Here is an 18704-nt window from a genome sequence, read left to right on the forward strand (position 1 = left end):
AAGTCGGCTGTATATATCGTAAAAACTCGAAATAAATCCATTGAAAAATCATAATGGGTACAAACTTAAAGTTTACATCCTACCAAATAAAACAAGCTGGATATGACCCAAATCCATGGAAAACTGGATTTATGGTGGATTTTTAAAGTTCGGATTTTTCCACTTTTTTCGGTTGACAGGGTCCAAATTTAAGATTTATCATAGGCGGCGACATGTAAACAAAAATAATTGGAGTTGGCAGCCGGGTCACTAAATAGCTAAATCAGATATTTAAAAGCTAGAAAAATTTTAAAGTGAATTTAATTTTTGAAATTAAGGTTACTTTTTTCATAAGAATGAACTATCCAAATGGATAGTACTTAATTAAAAATACTCACAGTCATAACGCAAGCAATTTTATATTTTTAAAGGAATTTTCAGAAATTGAATTTATTTTATAATTTTCTAGCTTTTAAATTTAGCTATTTTTTGACCCGGCGGTCGTCACCACTCATTTTTGTTTACATGTCGCCGCCTATGATAGAACTTAAATTTGGACTCTGCCAACCGAAAAAAGTAGAAAAATCCGAACTTAAAAAATCCACCATAAATCCAGTTTTCCATGGATTTGGGTCATATACAGCTTGTTTTATTCGGTAGGATGTAAACATTAAGTTTGTACCCATTATGATTTTACAACGGATTTATTTCGAGTTTTTACGATATTTACGACTTACAGTCGACTACAAAACACATTTTTCATCTTTGTCAAGCTTCTGCGCTCCCATTACTTAACCAATCATATTGATCTGTGTGGCAAAGTTAAGCTCTGATCTATTGACTTTAAAATAAAACAAGAGAGAACGCTATAGTCGAGTGCCTCGACTATTAGATGCCCGTTACACAGCTAAACAACTTAATAGAAATATGCCTTCTTTTATGTTTTTCGCCGCTCGATTTTTACCCAGGGATCTCTTTCTAAAAGAGGCTTTATAGAACTTTTAATTCTGCCTAGCACATCTTCCGTCTCTCTCTAGCGCAAATGAATGCACCTGTGAAAAACGTATACGAGCAAAAAGAGACAAAATGCGCGCCCCATTTTAAATAATTTAAAATTTGCATTAACATAATGTGAATTAGAGTGACCACAGAAAAAAAGGCAGATTTTTTCCAATGCCATTTCCTAGATGGCGCTAGTGTATATTGTATTGCGCCATCTACCGCCAGATATTGGTACTACTGGTCATGAAAGGCGGAAATGTAGGCGCTGGCCAGGTTTAAGCGTTTATTGGGTTTGTGGGCGTTAGAGTGGGCGTGGCAATTTTTTACTTGGCCAATCGATAGGTATTGACGAAGCGAATACATATCAGTTACTATTTTCATAATAGCTTCAAAACTGTGGGCGTTAGAGGGGGCTTGTGGGCGTTAGAGAGGGCGTGGCACCTTTTTGAACAAACTTGCGCTGCGTAGGAGCTCCTAGAATCTGCATGCAAAATGCCAATCTTCTAGCTTTTATAGTTTCCGAGATCTCAGCGTTCATACGGACAGACAGACAGACAGACGGACAGTCAGACGGACAGACGGACATGGCTAGATCGACTCGGCTAGTGATCCTGATCAAGAATATATATACTTTATGGGGTCGGAAACGCTTCCTTCTAGCTGTAACATACTTTTGCACGAATACAATATACCCTTTTACTCTACGAGTAACGGGTATAACTAATACTAGCCCAATCGAGTGGATATCTGCCGAGATTTAAGAAGAAATTCGAAAAAAGTCCGAAATCTAACATTTCAAACTTTAAAAAATCTTTAAAAAAAAACTGTGCCATCGAAAAAAAAGTAAGTGCTATTTTTGTGATCTTGGGGTCCAACACTAACAAAATTTGCCATCAATTGCTGGGGAGCACACCAAGAATATTATTTTGTAAACTAGTGCTATCAGTATACAATTTGGTCAACATACTTTATAATCCTCTTGTATTCTGATAGGAAAGCAGAAGGAAAGAATCTAGTTTTTTGAGACAGATGTAGATGAAGATGTGGATGGCTCTTTAAAGGGATTTCCAACATCCTTTGAACGAATTTTCTTTTTTTTAGCTTCGTACTCTTTAACAAAAATGCCTGCAGGACAAAAATCTTTAAACTTAAATTTTTTAAACTTAAAAAAAAAATATTTAAAAATGTTTAATAAATTACATAATACAGAAAAATAATAAATACAAAAAATTTTAAATTATTGTTTTTTAAATAGACGGTTAAATAAATAATTGTAAGTTTTTAATTGATTAAAAAATGACTTTTTACTTTTTGTCATTCAGAAATTGTCAAAAGACTTAAAACTTAACTTTTATCCATTAACAATTGTTAAAGGATTAGTAAACAATGAGAAAACATGAATTCCATAAGGATCCGATAAGAGTAAAGAGTTAATCTACATGCTGCGACGTTTTTTCATAGAAAAAAGCCGAGGCCTTGCTAAAACAAATTCGATATTTTAAAAACTAAAAGTGGCTCCAACTTTTTACAAAAACCGATTGTAACTAACAATATGGCGCAAGTATTAAAATAAAAAAAATTTTTTTATTTTGTGGGGGCAATGGTTAAAAAATTTTTTTAAATCTTAATTTGTTTTTATTTTTAAGAAATTAAAAACTTTTTTTTTTTAAGAAATTTTATTTTGAAAGGAGAGGTTTTAGAGGAATTAATGCAAAAGACATGAAGACAATTGGATTCACATAACCGGAGATACAGATTTTCAATGAGAGGGTACTTTTTCAAACTTGACAATTTTTGGCACACTTAAAAAAATTCGAACTAAAAAATTAATTTTTTTTCGGTCAAATCCTTATACACGTGTTTACTTATTTTCCGAATAGTACGTGTAAAAAAAGTTTCATGCAAATCAAAAATGTGAGCCAATAAAAGGTGTTCGGTTTGTAAAAGAACCGCCCATGTGACAGGTTTTTGTACTACAGCATTTATGGCTGCACTAACAGTTCCAGTCGATACTCCAGACGTTAAGTCAACATGCAGCGTTGGAATCATTTCTGTGTTTTTTTTTAACAGATTTTTCGGGTGTCTCCTGCTGCAAAATCTCACGATCTTTACATTCGGATACCGAATTTTTTTAGCTTTCGACCTCAGTACCATTTGTGCGGCAGCTGGGCTGCAGAACCCGGATCGCCAGAGAGAGTTTCGCTAGCGACTCCCGTGGGTTGTCTATCGACCGCGATCTTTTTACGCTTAGGAGAATCTTCACAATAGTAGCGCAAGCCACTTCTCATGTCGATTGCATCGCGAACAAGGCCCGAATAGCCAAGACATTTTGCATGAAAAATACAAAAAATACAGCGACTTACATTTCTTTGAACAACAGACAGCCTTTATCGCTATATTCCGAACCACAGTGCAAAGAGAAAAAGCTACGATAGTAAGAGAGAGCGGGAGAGAGTGAGCGGGAGTGAGTAAGCGGGGGAGCGCAAGTTTTAGTTGTGCCAACAACAACAACGCTTTATGCGGGTGAGCGGGTAACTACCGTATAGATGCTTATCGCTCCAAACAGCGTTTGGTAGAATAAATAAAAATTTGGCAATTAAATAAAAACAATAACAACAAACACTGCACAGTCACTGGGCGTGCAAACTAATTTAGTTAATTTAAACACAAAACAATTACTATGCACTCGGGAAACGAACGGATGTTGTTAGGGAGCGTAAGTTTTAGTTGTGCCAACAACAACGTTTTATGCGGAAGAGCGGATAACTACCGTATAGATGCTTACCGCTCCAAACAGCGTTTGGTAGAAAAGGAGAATGCAATTAAATAAAAACAATAACAACAAACTCTGCACAGAGAGAGAGGAGAATGCAATTAAATAAAAACAATAACAACAAACACTGCACAGAGACTGGACGTGCAAACTAATATAGTTAATTTAAACACAAAACAATCACTATGCACTCGCGAAACGAACGGATGTTGTTAGGGACATAAAAAGCTTTATAAATGTAAGAAAAATTGAATTAAACCCCGATGGTTTATGGACAAAAAGAACACAAATTCGGAGCGCAAGACAAAAACACGACCGTTCACTGAAAGAGCGATTTAATCTATGCAGCAAATACAGAAAGTTTATACGTACGCCCAGATTTGGAGGAGCACCAAAATACTGTGTCACTCTGGGAACTGGAATGTTCTGTTGAGCCCTGCAAAAAAAAATTAGAAACAACTAAAAAATGAAATTAAAATAATTAAATAAACTTACTTCTCGATGTCCACGTCTTTTTGTTCTGTCAAAGTATAAATAAATAAGGTAAACAAATTTATAATAATGACTCCACTTAATTACCATAACTTATGAGCATTTCTTTTTCATATGTGTCCCAAGCATCCGCTTTTTCTTGTTCACTTAATTCTTGTTCGACTTTATTTTCCAAAAGGCTGTCATGTTCATGGTATTTATAAATCAGGTCCGATTGCCGTAATAAATCTGCTAGTATTGTATCTTTTGGAAGCACAGGCATAGTTCTTTCATTGCTTTGAGGAGTTGTTAATCTATAACGAAATAATAACGACATGTTTGGTCATTTCATTATATTCTTTTTATTTTATGTTCGTTGCGATGCCTGACTATCGAAAGCTGCGAGCAGGGGCGTAGCCCAGCTGATATCGCTAATAACGAGTCGGCAAGCAACAAACCTACTAAAATGACATAAAATACTAAGTTAAGAAAAATACCTCTGTACGATGGTAAGAACGGAAAAGTGAGAGTTGGTAACACTAAGTTCACGTAACTCTTGGAATAAAGCACACACTTGGAAAAGAAGCCAGCTACTCGTTTTTGTTTCGATTTCTGGATAAAACCCAGTGGGTTCGCGATGTTCCAATTTTAACCCTGCTCTGCGAGCAAACATTGGCGACCCCGGGTGGACTCACTGGTTCTTATCCGGTATCTATACTTTCGGATCTGCGAGTTCTGGAAAGTTCGCAAATCACCAGGAGTTACATAACAAGCACGTGCGTTGCGCAACAAGAAGCGCATCGGCATCGCACATTGGGTGCATTTTCACATTAACTTCATCTTTGCCACTGGAGCGCCCGCATAGTCGGTGCGCCCTTACCCATCTCGTCGTAGGATCAACACAACTGTGGGCCCTAGCCTACATCTCGTCGGTGGAGGGAGCTCCGAATTTCAATCTTGTACTAGGAGTGCACAATCGGTGCGCCCTAACGTCCATCTCGTCGGCTAGGCCCCGCAGAGCGGTGCATCCTAACCCCAAATAACCTCGTAGAGGGAGCGCACATCGGCTGCGTCCTCTATCTCTAACCTCTATCTTGTCGGTACCCATTGAGCGGTGTGATAACAACTTGGTCTTTCGTCGGTGGAGCACCCAAAGATTGAAGAGCCCTACTCATCTCGTCGGCGGTGCGCACAATCGGTACGCCCGAAATTCCAACCTTGTCGCAGGAGAGCTTCCAGACAGCGATCCGCATTAACATCGACGGTAAAGTGCCTACGTAAATACATGCAAACTGTAACGACCCTGTTTTGGGAGGCGGTATAGCTCGCCGTGGTCAGGGTTCGAGACAGATGTTTCTATTTCCTCTATAGATCGGTTTACCTCCCTTTCCCCAAGAATGACACAGAGGGATAGAACTATAAAGTAGGCGTGTATTTCGTAGTAATTGTACAAAAGTAGTGTTTTGTCGGGTGATGACGTATACGTGAGTTGAGACTGCTTGCTTCGTTGGTTCAGCGCTCCGGAAGGGCCGAGTGGTGAACTACTTGCGGTCGGGATGTGATGCTACAGGAGCGTGTGTGAGGAACTGCTTGCCGTCGTGGGTCCGATGTTCCGGAAACGAGTGTGATGAACTACTTGCTGTCGTAGATCTGGGAGCGTGTGTGGAGATCTGCTTGCCGTCGTAGATCCGTTGCTCCGGAAGCGAGTGTGATGAACTGCTTGCTGTCGTAGATCTGGGAGCGTGTGTGGAGATCTGGTTGCCGTCGTAGATCCGGGAGCGTGTGTGGAGATCTGCTTGCCGTCGTAGATCCGTTGCTCCGGAAGCGAGTGTGATGAACTGCTTCGCGGTGTGTCCGTGACGCTATAGAAGCGTGTGAGATGAACTGCTTCGCGGTGTGTCCGTGACGCTATAGAAGCGTGTGAGATGAACTGCTTCGCGGTGTGTCCGTGACGCTATAGAAGCGTGTGAGAGGGACTGCTTCGCGGTGTGTCCGTGACGCTATAGAAGCGTGTGAGATGAACTGCTTCGCGGTGTGTCCGTGACGCTATAGAAGCGTGTGAGAGGGACTGCTTCGCGGTGTGTCCGTGACGCTATGGAAGCGTGTGAGCGGGACTGCTTCGCGGTGTGTCCGTGACGCTATAGAAGCGTGTGAGAGGGACTGCTTCGCCGTGCGTACGTCGTGTACGTCGTGTACGTCGGGTTTGTAGTGTTCTGGGTCGTTGGGAACGATCTACTTGGATTTCTAGTGGGATTCGGGAATGTAGGGCATCGTTAGTTTCGGCTGCCGGGCATCGTTAGTTTTCTTTCGACCTGCCGTTTCTACATCCGTTTCGTTTCTGGGTCGGAAGCCGGAAACGTGACGTCTGGGGGAACTCACTGAGGTGGGCCTGTATTACGTAAACCGGGCCGCCTCAGTGATCACGACTGGGTCTGGGCTGATTTCAGGGAAACCACACCGGGACGCCAGTGATCCTCACCAGGTCGTAGAGCCGATTTAAAACCGCACTCTTACGGATCCTCCACCAATACCAAGACTATCTACCAGAACACTTACCCGGATATTTCTCCTTGTTGCTGATGTTTCCTCGAAGATCGTCGGAACGCAAGTCACTCATCTGGGGTCTTGCCTCTGCTTATATAGGCCCCGTTGAGTGTGCCCAGAGCGGTCGATGTTGAGAATACCGCTATCGATAACTCGTTATCGGTTCCTCAATATAGCGATGGTACTAGGTTATCGAAGTATCGTAAGGGTTAGTGCGGCCAGACCTGGTAGTTGTTTATCGATATGTTAGTGTGACCAACGTATCTGTTTGGGCGCGCGGTTTGAACGTGTGCGCTTTTTGGCGCGTATTTTGAATGTGGTGCGGCGTAGTGAGAATAAAAAAGATAGATGTGTTTTTGGAATGTTCTTTTTTTTTTATTTGTGTCGTCGGGGGGGGACACCCCCCCCCCCCGCTTAAGACACTGGCGTCTCGTTGGTGTTGGTGTGTACGTGTCCGTCTCTGCCGATGCGGATGCGGGTTGTGTGGTTGTCCGAGACCACCAGTGTTGTCTTGCGGTTTCCGCTCCGCCAGGTTGCCTTCAGACGCACGACCGCTTCCTCCACGCGTTTCAGGTGCTCCTCGCGGCCCCGTGGTTTTGGCTCCCATTCCTCCTCGCTTTCCTCCGATAAGTTGATCGGCTTCACTCCGGGAAAGTCTAGAGCCGAGAGCCGCCGCGGGGTTACCCATTTTGTTTGCGGACGCTGATGATCTGCCAGTTGGTGCCTTTTTGTGCCGGTCGTTGTCCTGGGCATGGGGGGTCGTTCTTCGTTGTCCGTTGCTTGCCGTGTCGTTTCCTTTGTCGTTGATGTTGCCAATGTTTGCCGTGTTGATGTAATGGTCCTATTCGTGGTCGTAGGGGTCGCCAGCGTGTTCCGTGTCGTTGCCGTGGTTGTATTCGTGGTCGTGGGGGTTGCCAGCGTGTTCCGTGTCGTTGGGGTGGGTGTTGTTCCGTGTGGGTTCCGATGTGGGGCTTGTCTGCCCATCGGGGCAGCCCTGGTTGGCTTCCGGCAACCAGCTGGACCTGCCACGTCCACGGCTCCGAGTATAACTACTCGTCGCCGCTGCTGGTTGATCCTTTGCAGGTTCTCCCTGTATTTTTCCAGCGAGTTTTGAAATTTTTTGTTCATTCTGAAACACGACGAATGGTTTTTTTCTTAGTTGGTTTTGTGGAGTTGTGCGTGCTTGTTAGTTGAGGGTTTCTACATGGGGTTTCAGTTCGTTTACGTAGGTTCTGTGCGTCTTTCCGGTCACCGTGTGTTTTATTGTTGCAATAACCGCGGATATGAAACCTGTAACTTTGAATGGGCCTTCGTATTTCGGAGCTAACTTTGCCGCGAATCCAGTTGCTGCTTTTGACAATGGGTGCTGTCTTTCCCATACTAAGTCTCCTATTTTGGGTCTCCAGTCCCTTTTCCGGAGGTTGTATGATCTAGCTTGATCCTGTGCCGCTTTTCCCATGTTTAGGTGTGCAAGTTTCCTCGTTTCCATGATACGCTCCCATCGTGCATGTATTGTCTCCTCCACAATTCCCGATCCTTGTGTGTTTTCGGCAAACAGGCTTCCTGGTAATCTAATTTCCCGTCCGTAGAGCAGATATGCTGGGCTATATTCAGTTGACTCTGATCTGCTACTGTTGATTGCCAACGATATTTCAGGTAGCCAGTCGTCCCATCTTGTGTGCTCTGTTCCCGAGAATTGTGCGATCATTGTTTTAATCGTCCGGTTTGCCCTTTCTGCCGGGTTTTCTTGAGGGGTGTATGGGGCTGTCAGCTGGTGAGCAATTCCCCATTTCTGTAGCTGTGCCTTGAACTTGTTGCTAGTGAATTGCACCCCATTGTCCGAGATTATTTTTTTTGGTGTTCCGAACCGGGATATGACCTGTTCCCTTAGTACCTTTAGTACGATATCTGTCGTTGCTTTCCGGACGGCTGCAATTTCTACCCATTTTGTGAACTTGTCGAACATCACTAGCAACATGTTGTTACCGTGGCTGGATCTCGGTAGTGGGCCCACGAAATCTATGCATAGGGTTTCCCAGGGTACTTTTGCTATTTCTGACAACATTTTCCCTGCTGCTTGTTGCTGAGATGTTTTGTAGCGTTGGCACGTTTCGCAGCTTCTCACATGCTGCTGTATATCTCTGTGCATTCCTTGCCAGTAGTATTGTGCCATTATCCGGTGTTTTGTTTTTCTCACCCCTAGGTGGCCTGCTGTTGCTTCGCTATGGTTTTCTCGAAGTACTCGCTCTCGTTGTTTTTTAGCCACACATAGTTTCCATGGCTGTGTGTCCTCGTCTGCAGCCCATGACGGTATATGCCTATATAGCCTTCCGTTAATTATCGCGTAATCTGGCCATGATTCGGGGTTTTTTTCTAAGTCTATAACTTTCCGTTTAATCCAGACGTCTTCTTCGATTTCGGCTCCGTGGGCTTCTTCTTCTGGCATTCTGGACAATGCGTCCGCCACGACATTGAGCTTTCCTCTGCGATAGCGAATCTCGAACGAGTATGGCTGCATTGCCAACGCCCATCTGGCGATCCGTCCTGATGGGCTCTCTATCGAGTTAAGCCACTTTAGCGCCTGATGGTCCGTGATGACTATGAAGTGGTAACCTTCCAAGTACATCCTCATCTTCTGGATGCCCCAGTGGATTGCCAGGCATTCCTTTTCGGTTGCTGAGTAGTTCTGTTCCGTCTTTGTGAGTTTCCGACTGGCGTACGATATCACGTGCTCGCCGTCTTCGTCTTCTTGAGTAAGGACCGCTCCTAGTCCGCAGTTGCTGGCGTCTGTCTGGAGTAGAAAAGTTTTCCCAAAATCTGGGCAGGCCAGAACTGGTGCTTCCGTTAGTGCCTTTTTTAGGTGTTGCGTTGCCTGTTCTGCCTCCTCGCTCCATTTGAACTTCGTGTCTTTTTTCACTAAGTTATATAGTGGTTGTGCCAGTTCCGTGAAGTTTGGGACGAATCTTCTGTACCATGAAGCTACTCCCAGAAAGCTGTGTACTTGCTTCGTTGTCTGTGGGCTTGGCATGTCTAGGATCGCGGCTATTTTTCCCGGGTCCGTGTGTATCCCCCTTGCGCTAACCACATGGCCTAGGTACTTCAGCTCTTCCTTGAAGAAGTGACATTTCTCTGCGTTTATCTTCAAATTTGCTTTGCGTAGTCGGCTCATTACTTCCTGTAGTTTTTCCATGTGTTCCCTTTTGGTACGCCCGATGACCACTATATCGTCCAGGTATGCGAATGCAAAGGGTTCCATCTCTGGTCCTATGACTGAGTCCAGAGCTCTTTGAAACGTGGCTGGTGCTGTGTGTAGTCCGAAGGGCATTACCTTCCACTGATACAGCCCGCGCCCAGGTACGGTGAACGCGGTGAACTGTTTGCTTCCTTTATCCATCGGTATTTGCCAGTAGCCACTTTTTAAGTCTAGTGTACTTATATATTTGGCCTCTCGTAGTTGGTTGAGTATGTGGTCCATACGGGGTACTGGGTATGCGTCACGTTCTGAGTGCTCGTTCAGCTGCCTGTAGTCTATGCAAAGTCTCCATTCTTTGTTTTTCTTCTCTACTAGTACTACTGGTGAGCTGTAAGCGGAATGCGAGGGTTCGATGAGATCCTGAGCCAGAAGCTCGTCCACTTGTTTGTTTATTATTTCTTGCATGGCTGGGTTTCGAGGATAGTACCTTTGTTTGATTGGGCGATCGTGCTTCATGAATATCCTATGCGTGGCAATATGGCTGACTCCCTTGACTTGACTCATCATTTCCAACTCTTTTTCAAGGGTTTCTTGTACCTCTGCTTCCGTTAGATCGCCTGTCGCTAGTGATCCTATGCCGTGACTCTTTTTTTTCCTCCTGTTTTTGTTTCTTTGGTCCCCGTTCATCTTTGCTGTGAGTCCTCCGCATTGTAGTGTCGCGTTGCATTGTTCCAAGAAGTCTATCCCCAGCAGAAGGTCGCCGATTACCTCTTCGAGGATTAGCAGCGTTGTTGTGCTTGTTTTGTTTCCGAGTTGTATTGGAACTTCTAGTGCCTCTGTGACCGTTCTGTTTGTTCCGTCTGCTAGCCTAATGGCTTCGGTTACTTGTTTTTTCCTCCCATGTCTGGCTATTCTGCTGGCTAGTTTCCTGGCGATGAAACTTCTTGTAGCTCCTGTGTCTATGGCCCCGCGAACTCTTGCGTTGCCTATATTTACTTGTGCAAGTAGTCGTCGGCCGTTGAAGTTTATTGATGTTGCGGGTGTGGTGTTTGCCCTGGGCACCCGCTGTGATCCCCTGGGCCTCTGGCGTTTCCCGACGTTTCGTTCCGGCGACAGCAATGGATCGTTCGTATTCCATCCTGTCCGCATATCCAGCAGAATATTCTTGGCGTATTGTTGCACTGCTGTCCTCTGTGTCCCTCTTCTTTGCACCTTGAACATCTATTATTCATATTGAATGATCGAGTTATTCCTCTGCTCAGTGCTTGTGGAGGTTCCTGTGGTCTCCATTGGTTTCTCGTTTGTCTCCCGGAATTTCCCGGTTGCTGCCGTTGTGTCCAGTGGCTTTCCGAAGTGTGTTGTGGTGCGCGTTCCTGTGGTTGGAGGGCCTCGAATTCCTCTGCCAACTGTAAGTATTCCGCTAGGGTTCGGCATTCCCCTCGTTTGGCGTATTTTTTGAACTCCACTCGACTGTTTCGGTAGACCCACTCTAGTTTCTTTTCCTCCGTGAGAGTGGTAAATCTCATGATTTTACGAAGTTCCCGTGCGTAGTCCTTTGCTGGCTCGTTTGAACCCTGGTGCCTGCGTGTTATGTTTTCCATCGCTTTCTCTTCGGAGTCCGCCGGTCTGTAGTATCCCAGGAATTCTGTCTTGAAGCTTTTCCATGATGGCATTGGAATTGGGTGGGTATGCCACCAGTCCAAGGCACAGTCTCTGAGCAAAATCACCATAGCTCCTGCTGCTTGGTCGAGCTCTATCCCATAGGCCCTTGCCAGCTCTTCCGTTCTACAGATGAATTCTGTCGGGTCGCCCGTGCCATCATAAAATTCTCCCCAGCTACGTATTACTCCCATTGTGGCCACTTTGTCAGTCTTCCTGGGTTCGGGTATCGACTTTCCGCTGCTTGTCGCTTGTGTGTCTGGTATTTGTAGCAAGTTTGGGGTTTTCTCGCTGATGTGTTGCTCCGTGTTGGATGTCCCCTTAGCCCCTTTCGGTTGATTCCCTGATCCGTCGGGTGCTGGTGATGGGGTCCTTGCGTGTTTTTGTGCCAGTTCTAGGAGGCGTATGATGGTTTTTTCGCTGTGGTCACCGTTCTTTATGAACTCCGACATTTGTTTTCGCATGTCTTCGCACAGTGTTTCTGGCTCGATGTCAAATTCCATCAGATAGGTTTCCAGTTGTGTTTTATTACAATTGGAGATCCAGCTTCTAGTTAGCTTGTCTGCCATTTTATCTGTGATTTGTTGAGGAAGAGGGTAAACGATCTTTGTGGTGTTTGAGGTTTCTGTCTATTTGTCTTCAATCTGTTCGGGCGCCACTGTAACGACCCTGTTTTGGGAGGCGGTATAGCTCGCCGTGGTCAGGGTTCGAGACAGATGTTTCTATTTCCTCTATAGATCGGTTTACCTCCCTTTCCCCAAGAATGACACAGAGGGATAGAACTATAAAGTAGGCGTGTATTTCGTAGTAATTGTACAAAAGTAGTGTTTTGTCGGGTGATGACGTATACGTGAGTTGAGACTGCTTGCTTCGTTGGTTCAGCGCTCCGGAAGGGCCGAGTGGTGAACTACTTGCGGTCGGGATGTGATGCTACAGGAGCGTGTGTGAGGAACTGCTTGCCGTCGTGGGTCCGATGTTCCGGAAACGAGTGTGATGAACTACTTGCTGTCGTAGATCTGGGAGCGTGTGTGGAGATCTGCTTGCCGTCGTAGATCCGTTGCTCCGGAAGCGAGTGTGATGAACTGCTTGCTGTCGTAGATCTGGGAGCGTGTGTGGAGATCTGGTTGCCGTCGTAGATCCGGGAGCGTGTGTGGAGATCTGCTTGCCGTCGTAGATCCGTTGCTCCGGAAGCGAGTGTGATGAACTGCTTCGCGGTGTGTCCGTGACGCTATAGAAGCGTGTGAGATGAACTGCTTCGCGGTGTGTCCGTGACGCTATAGAAGCGTGTGAGATGAACTGCTTCGCGGTGTGTCCGTGACGCTATAGAAGCGTGTGAGAGGGACTGCTTCGCGGTGTGTCCGTGACGCTATAGAAGCGTGTGAGATGAACTGCTTCGCGGTGTGTCCGTGACGCTATAGAAGCGTGTGAGAGGGACTGCTTCGCCGTGCGTACGTCGTGTACGTCGTGTACGTCGGGTTTGTAGTGTTCTGGGTCGTTGGGAACGATCTACTTGGATTTCTAGTGGGATTCGGGAATGTAGGGCATCGTTAGTTTCGGCTGCCGGGCATCGTTAGTTTTCTTTCGACCTGCCGTTTCTACATCCGTTTCGTTTCTGGGTCGGAAGCCGGAAACGTGACGTCTGGGGGAACTCACTGAGGTGGGCCTGTATTACGTAAACCGGGCCGCCTCAGTGATCACGACTGGGTCTGGGCTGATTTCAGGGAAACCACACCGGGACGCCAGTGATCCTCACCAGGTCGTAGAGCCGATTTAAAACCGCACTCTTACGGATCCTCCACCAATACCAAGACTATCTACCAGAACACTTACCCGGATATTTCTCCTTGTTGCTGATGTTTCCTCGAAGATCGTCGGAACGCAAGTCACTCATCTGGGGTCTTGCCTCTGCTTATATAGGCCCCGTTGAGTGTGCCCAGAGCGGTCGATGTTGAGAATACCGCTATCGATAACTCGTTATCGGTTCCTCAATATAGCGATGGTACTAGGTTATCGAAGTATCGTAAGGGTTAGTGCGGCCAGACCTGGTAGTTGTTTATCGATATGTTAGTGTGACCAACGTATCTGTTTGGGCGCGCGGTTTGAACGTGTGCGCTTTTTGGCGCGTATTTTGAATGTGGTGCGGCGTAGTGAGAATAAAAAAGATAGATGTGTTTTTGGAATGTTCTTTTTTTATTATTTGTGACGTCGGGTCGTCACAAAACTTTATCATATTCATTTGTAAAACACATATTATAATTCATTGGGCTTTCAGTCATCAGCGCACATACACATACGGTCTAATTTGCCTCGTTCCTCGCGCGCTCCTTGGTTGTGTCTGACTTTTAAATTAATAACTCGAAATTAATAACTCGGTCAATTCAAAAGATATTGACTTGAAACTTTACCAGTCGAAATTTTTTGTCCCTACGCATATTATATGTGAGAATCATCCGGATCGGACAACTATATCATATAGCTGCCAAAGAAACGATCAAATTTACTTTGCTGTTTTTAGAGATAAATGCACATAACTTTAAAAATAGCAATTATGTCAGTTTTTAAAACAATATTAAAAGTTTCGTACAAATCGAAGACTATATCCTAAAGTTCTCAAAAAGAAGGGCAAAGGAAAGTATTTAATCTACATATGTACGACTTTTTTGTTCAAAATTTTTTTTTTAAAGCCGCTAAGGTCCACTTAAGTTAGTCAATTACAAAGCTAAGTATTTCTACTCTATTTTAATAATAATTTAAAGCCAGAAAAGTATTTACTTCCTTAGCCACCAGTGCAAACGTTAGGAGTGTGTGAAATTTGAGGTTAAGGTCTTAAAAATTAAATTACAGAAAAAGTGGCAATAAGTGGCGATTCTGACCATATACATTTTAACAGCAATTAAATAATCTACAAATCCCAATAGGTTCCAGAAGTGGACTCCGCTGGACTCACTTTGTTGCTCCATTTGAAATTTAGTTTTCTTCCGAAAATGTACTTGCTAGACCACTTCCTTTAACACTCATTTATAAGAAAAAGCCGTCTGATTTATGTCGTCCAACCACAAAACTACTTAGTACATAGCATAATCCTTTAAATCCAATCCAAAAAGTTTATTTGGATTGCTTAGAAACTCAAATTTACAGCATTTTAAAACTGCAAGCAAAAAGTCGAAATACAACAGCCCGATAATTGAATTTCGAACAGCTGATTTAACAGCTTCTAACTTCACAGAGGCGACCTCTATCGGATTTCTGTAAATGGTCTTCTGTTAACACATCCCCAAACAACATTTATAGTTTTAACTACTTTTAAAAAATGGGTTTTGGCCAACCAAGGTGGTCAAATGCCCCTTAGTGCCTTGTTTCTATCGCGCATAGCCTAGCAGAATTCTTCAGTGTAGACATTCGATCGGTACTATCAGCATTGCATTGGCATTTCTTGTTAGGAATAATCTACTAAAGAGACGTTGCTGGTCACAATGGGTGGAGGTCGAAAACGTATTGGTAGAACTCCCTCAACAAAGGAAGACACAAATGAATTGCTGGAACAGCTTGAGCGGAATAAGAATCACATTATTAGAATTGAGGCCACAGTTCGTAGTCAAGAAACTTCCCCTAATGCGTACGAAATGGAAACTCGTTTAAGTATTTTAAATGGATATATTGAAAAGGCGTTTGATTTGCAACAACAATTAGAGGCAATTAATATTGTATCAGTGATGATCAGTGATCAATTGTATCACACTGCAATCGGTCTGAAGGAGAAAGAAGTCATTCTACATTCGCCAATAACAGTAGTTTAAATTCTTCAACAAGCCACAGTAAAATACTACCACACATGAAACTTCCAAAATTCGACGGCAACTACGCCGAGTTCAAAAATTTTATAGACTTGGTTCACAACGATAAGTCACTATCCAATGTCGAAAAGTTCAATCATTTGATATCCTGTTAAGAAAAAGAAGCGTTAGAAACAGTAAAGGCTTACCAGATCACAGAAGCAACTTACGCAAAGGCCCATGCGGCCATGATCAGAGTTTATGACAATCCGTGCCTAATATACTTTAAAAGTATATCTCACATGTTTGAAATCCCAGTAATGCACATGCCATCCGCCGCAGCATTACGATCGCTCATCGACACCGTAACTGCTATGCAACTGCTAGGCAATGCAATGATAATTCGCATTGTCTTGTCTAGAGTGGATCCTAAAACGCGGTCGCGATGGGAAGAACAACTAAGTTACGATTCCATTCCGTTGAGGAAAGATTGCTCAGAAGCGCTAAATAAACGTTATCAACACTTAGCGGATGAAGAATCCACAACGTGCACGAGAGCTTTCAAACAGGGTCAACAAGGGAACAAGCCTAGATATAGCAAGGCGGCATTAGCAGTATCTCAACCTATCGAAGAACCCAAATCTAAATGTTCCTTCTGCAAGTCAGATGACCATTTTATTCAAAGTGGCACATCTTTCGCAAATATCTGGGTAGAAGCTCGGTTCAAATTCGCAAAGAATACACCTCTTTTCATTAATTGTCTACGCAGAGGGCATAGTGTCTCAACATGCCAGTCATCTCATTGTCGAATTTGTAAAAAGAATCATAACACACTTCTTCATCGGTATACATCGGCTTCCCAAGTACCGTCTGGTAATCAATTGCCACTGCCTATTGCCAATCAGGTATACCAACAGTCACTAAGTGCCTCGATCAGTCAACCTATGCCTCAAAGAATATATCACGTCTTACTTGCAACGGCTCTTGTCGCGGTTCGAAGTCAGTCAGGAGCCGAGCTGTGCGCTAGAGTTTTGCTAGATTCCGGGTCTCAGGTTAATTTTATTACGGAAGAATTGGTAAATAATTTGCAGCTAATGCGTCATTGACTTGAGGCTAAATTCTCTGGCATCGAGAATTCCTAGCTTCGCAGTGCAGACGACATGCTGATCGGCGATGACTTATTTTTCGACTTGCTTAGGGAAGGGCAAATACGTCATAAGCACTCAGGTCCAACCCAACAAAACACGGTCTTTGGTTGGGTAGCATCAGGAACCTGCAAAGAAAATCCGCCGGCACGATCTATCTCGTACTCTACTTTAGTAGCTACGGAAGACAACATTCTGGATCACACACTAAGGAAGTTTTGGGAAATTAAAAGAACCCACCTGGAAAATTCTTCTGGAAAATAACATATTTTCATCAGGTTTCTCCATACAAGCGGAAGGGACAAAACCTCATTCACCCCTTACATTTCTTCCATCTCTGGTTTCAAAATACACGGGGGTGACACAAAAAGTAAGGGGGAAATGAGGTTTCTATCTGGATCTCTGGCAGAAGAAAGCAGGCTAAAATCCACTGGTTTTTCAACTTCCCGCATTATAGATTTTCCACACGTACTCAGTTATGGTTTTTCTCTACTTGCAATGTCTGCTTTTACGCACCCTCTCAGTTTTGGTTTTTCCAGACCCTCGCAGTTTTGGTTTTGCACTGCTTTGCAGTATTTGATTTTCCACAATAAAAATCATTTTTTTTTGTAATATTTGTTTGTGTATTTTTTAATAATATTTACAATCGAAGCATTGGAATTAAACATTTTTAATGCCTGAAGCATTCCCGGGTTTCGCTTGGCCGAATGCAGTTCTTAGGTATCCATGTCTTGTCTGCCTTCTGAAAATATCAAAAATAATTAGATATGAATGTAAGACCAGGAATAATAATAAGAGTAATTACCATTATTAGGTCTCCGCACAAAATTAAAGGATCTCTCCAGAAATTATGCCTGGTTTGCCATGGCCGATCATTTACCCTCTGTTCAGTTGTTTTATGTCGGGTATCTATATCAAAAACTATGAGAAGAAAAAATAAAATATGACAAACGCAGGCGCAACACTTCTGGTCCCAAGAAGTCTCAATCGGCCTGGCTGAAATAAATGATATAGTTTTATTAAGTTAAACAACTAAGTTAGTACTGAAGTACTATTTATACAACCATTTAATTAACACCTCACACCATTTACCACGGGTAAAGATTAAAAACATTTCAAGTGTCACTGAAATGCAAAATTTGTGTTGAAGATAGCATCTGGAGGCGTATATTTATTAATGGCGAAAATATCTGTGGTACTAACCTTTGTAACGCTGAAATAAAGATATTCAAACAACAATATTTCTGTTATCAATTACCTTTTTCTTGTTTTTTAGAATTAACCGAACGATTTTTCACTTTTTTCACTTTTTTGGACGAAATGTAAAATGATGTGACCCTGCATCATATCCTTGATAATACCAAAATGCAGATAAATTTGGACTTAGTTTCGTTGTAAAGTAGGGTCACACTTTGGCGCCGAATAATATATCTCGTTTAAACAATACTTTTCAGGAACCGTAATCATTAAAAGTTACGAATATTATAGGTATATTAGGCATTTTTCGTGTTATCAATACTACCAAGACGAATTTTTATGTTTTAACAACACTTAAAAATGGCTTAGGCCACGATCTGACGATCAAATTATTTTATTTTACAGAAAATGTTTAAAAATGTAAAAAACCATAATAGTTTTCTTTGTAACTTAATGTAACTTAATGATAAATGTGATCAAATATTTTAATCGTCGGACCGTGGCTTTTCTCTATAATTTTGTTGAATCCCACATTTATTCTTATTATTAGTTGTAAAAATTTTGAGTAAAATAAATTAATATTATGATTATAGACAATATGATAATAGTTATATAGTTTAATTTATTTGATTAACCATTATTAAAATTTTTATACCCTTGTAGAGGGTATTATAATTTCAGTCAGATGTTTGCAACGCAGTGAAGGAGACGTTTCCGACCACATAAAGTATATATATTATTGATCAGCACCAATAGCCGAGTCTATCTAGCCATGTCCGTCTGTCCGTCTGTCTGTCTGTCCGTCTGACCGTCTGTCCGTTTCTATGCGAACTAGTCTCTCAGTTCTAAAGCTATCGCGATGAAACTTTCCCGAAAGTCTTCTTTCTATTGCAGGTAGTACATATGTCGGAGCGAGCCGGATCGGACCACTATATCTTAAGGCTCCCATAGGAATATTCAAACAAATA

At 43.0% G+C, this 18704-nt stretch overlaps 1 protein-coding gene across 1 annotated transcript in view; it reads right to left on the reverse strand.

The window, feature by feature from the left end:
* The window catches only part of LOC138912734 (transcriptional regulator ATRX homolog), a 1213613-nt gene that overhangs the window by 261784 nt on the left and 933125 nt on the right, over nt 1–18704 (reverse strand). The window contains exons 16-18 of the mRNA XM_070213992.1: nt 4334–4539; nt 4250–4274; nt 4127–4190 (exon numbers count right to left, since the gene is read on the reverse strand). Coding sequence (XP_070070093.1) covers nt 4127–4190; nt 4250–4274; nt 4334–4539 — 295 coding nt within the window. The remainder of the gene's footprint in view (nt 1–4126; nt 4191–4249; nt 4275–4333; nt 4540–18704) is intronic.

This window comes from Drosophila takahashii, chromosome 2R, assembly GCF_030179915.1.
Source record: "Drosophila takahashii strain IR98-3 E-12201 chromosome 2R, DtakHiC1v2, whole genome shotgun sequence".
Taxonomy (NCBI): domain Eukaryota; kingdom Metazoa; phylum Arthropoda; class Insecta; order Diptera; family Drosophilidae; genus Drosophila; species Drosophila takahashii.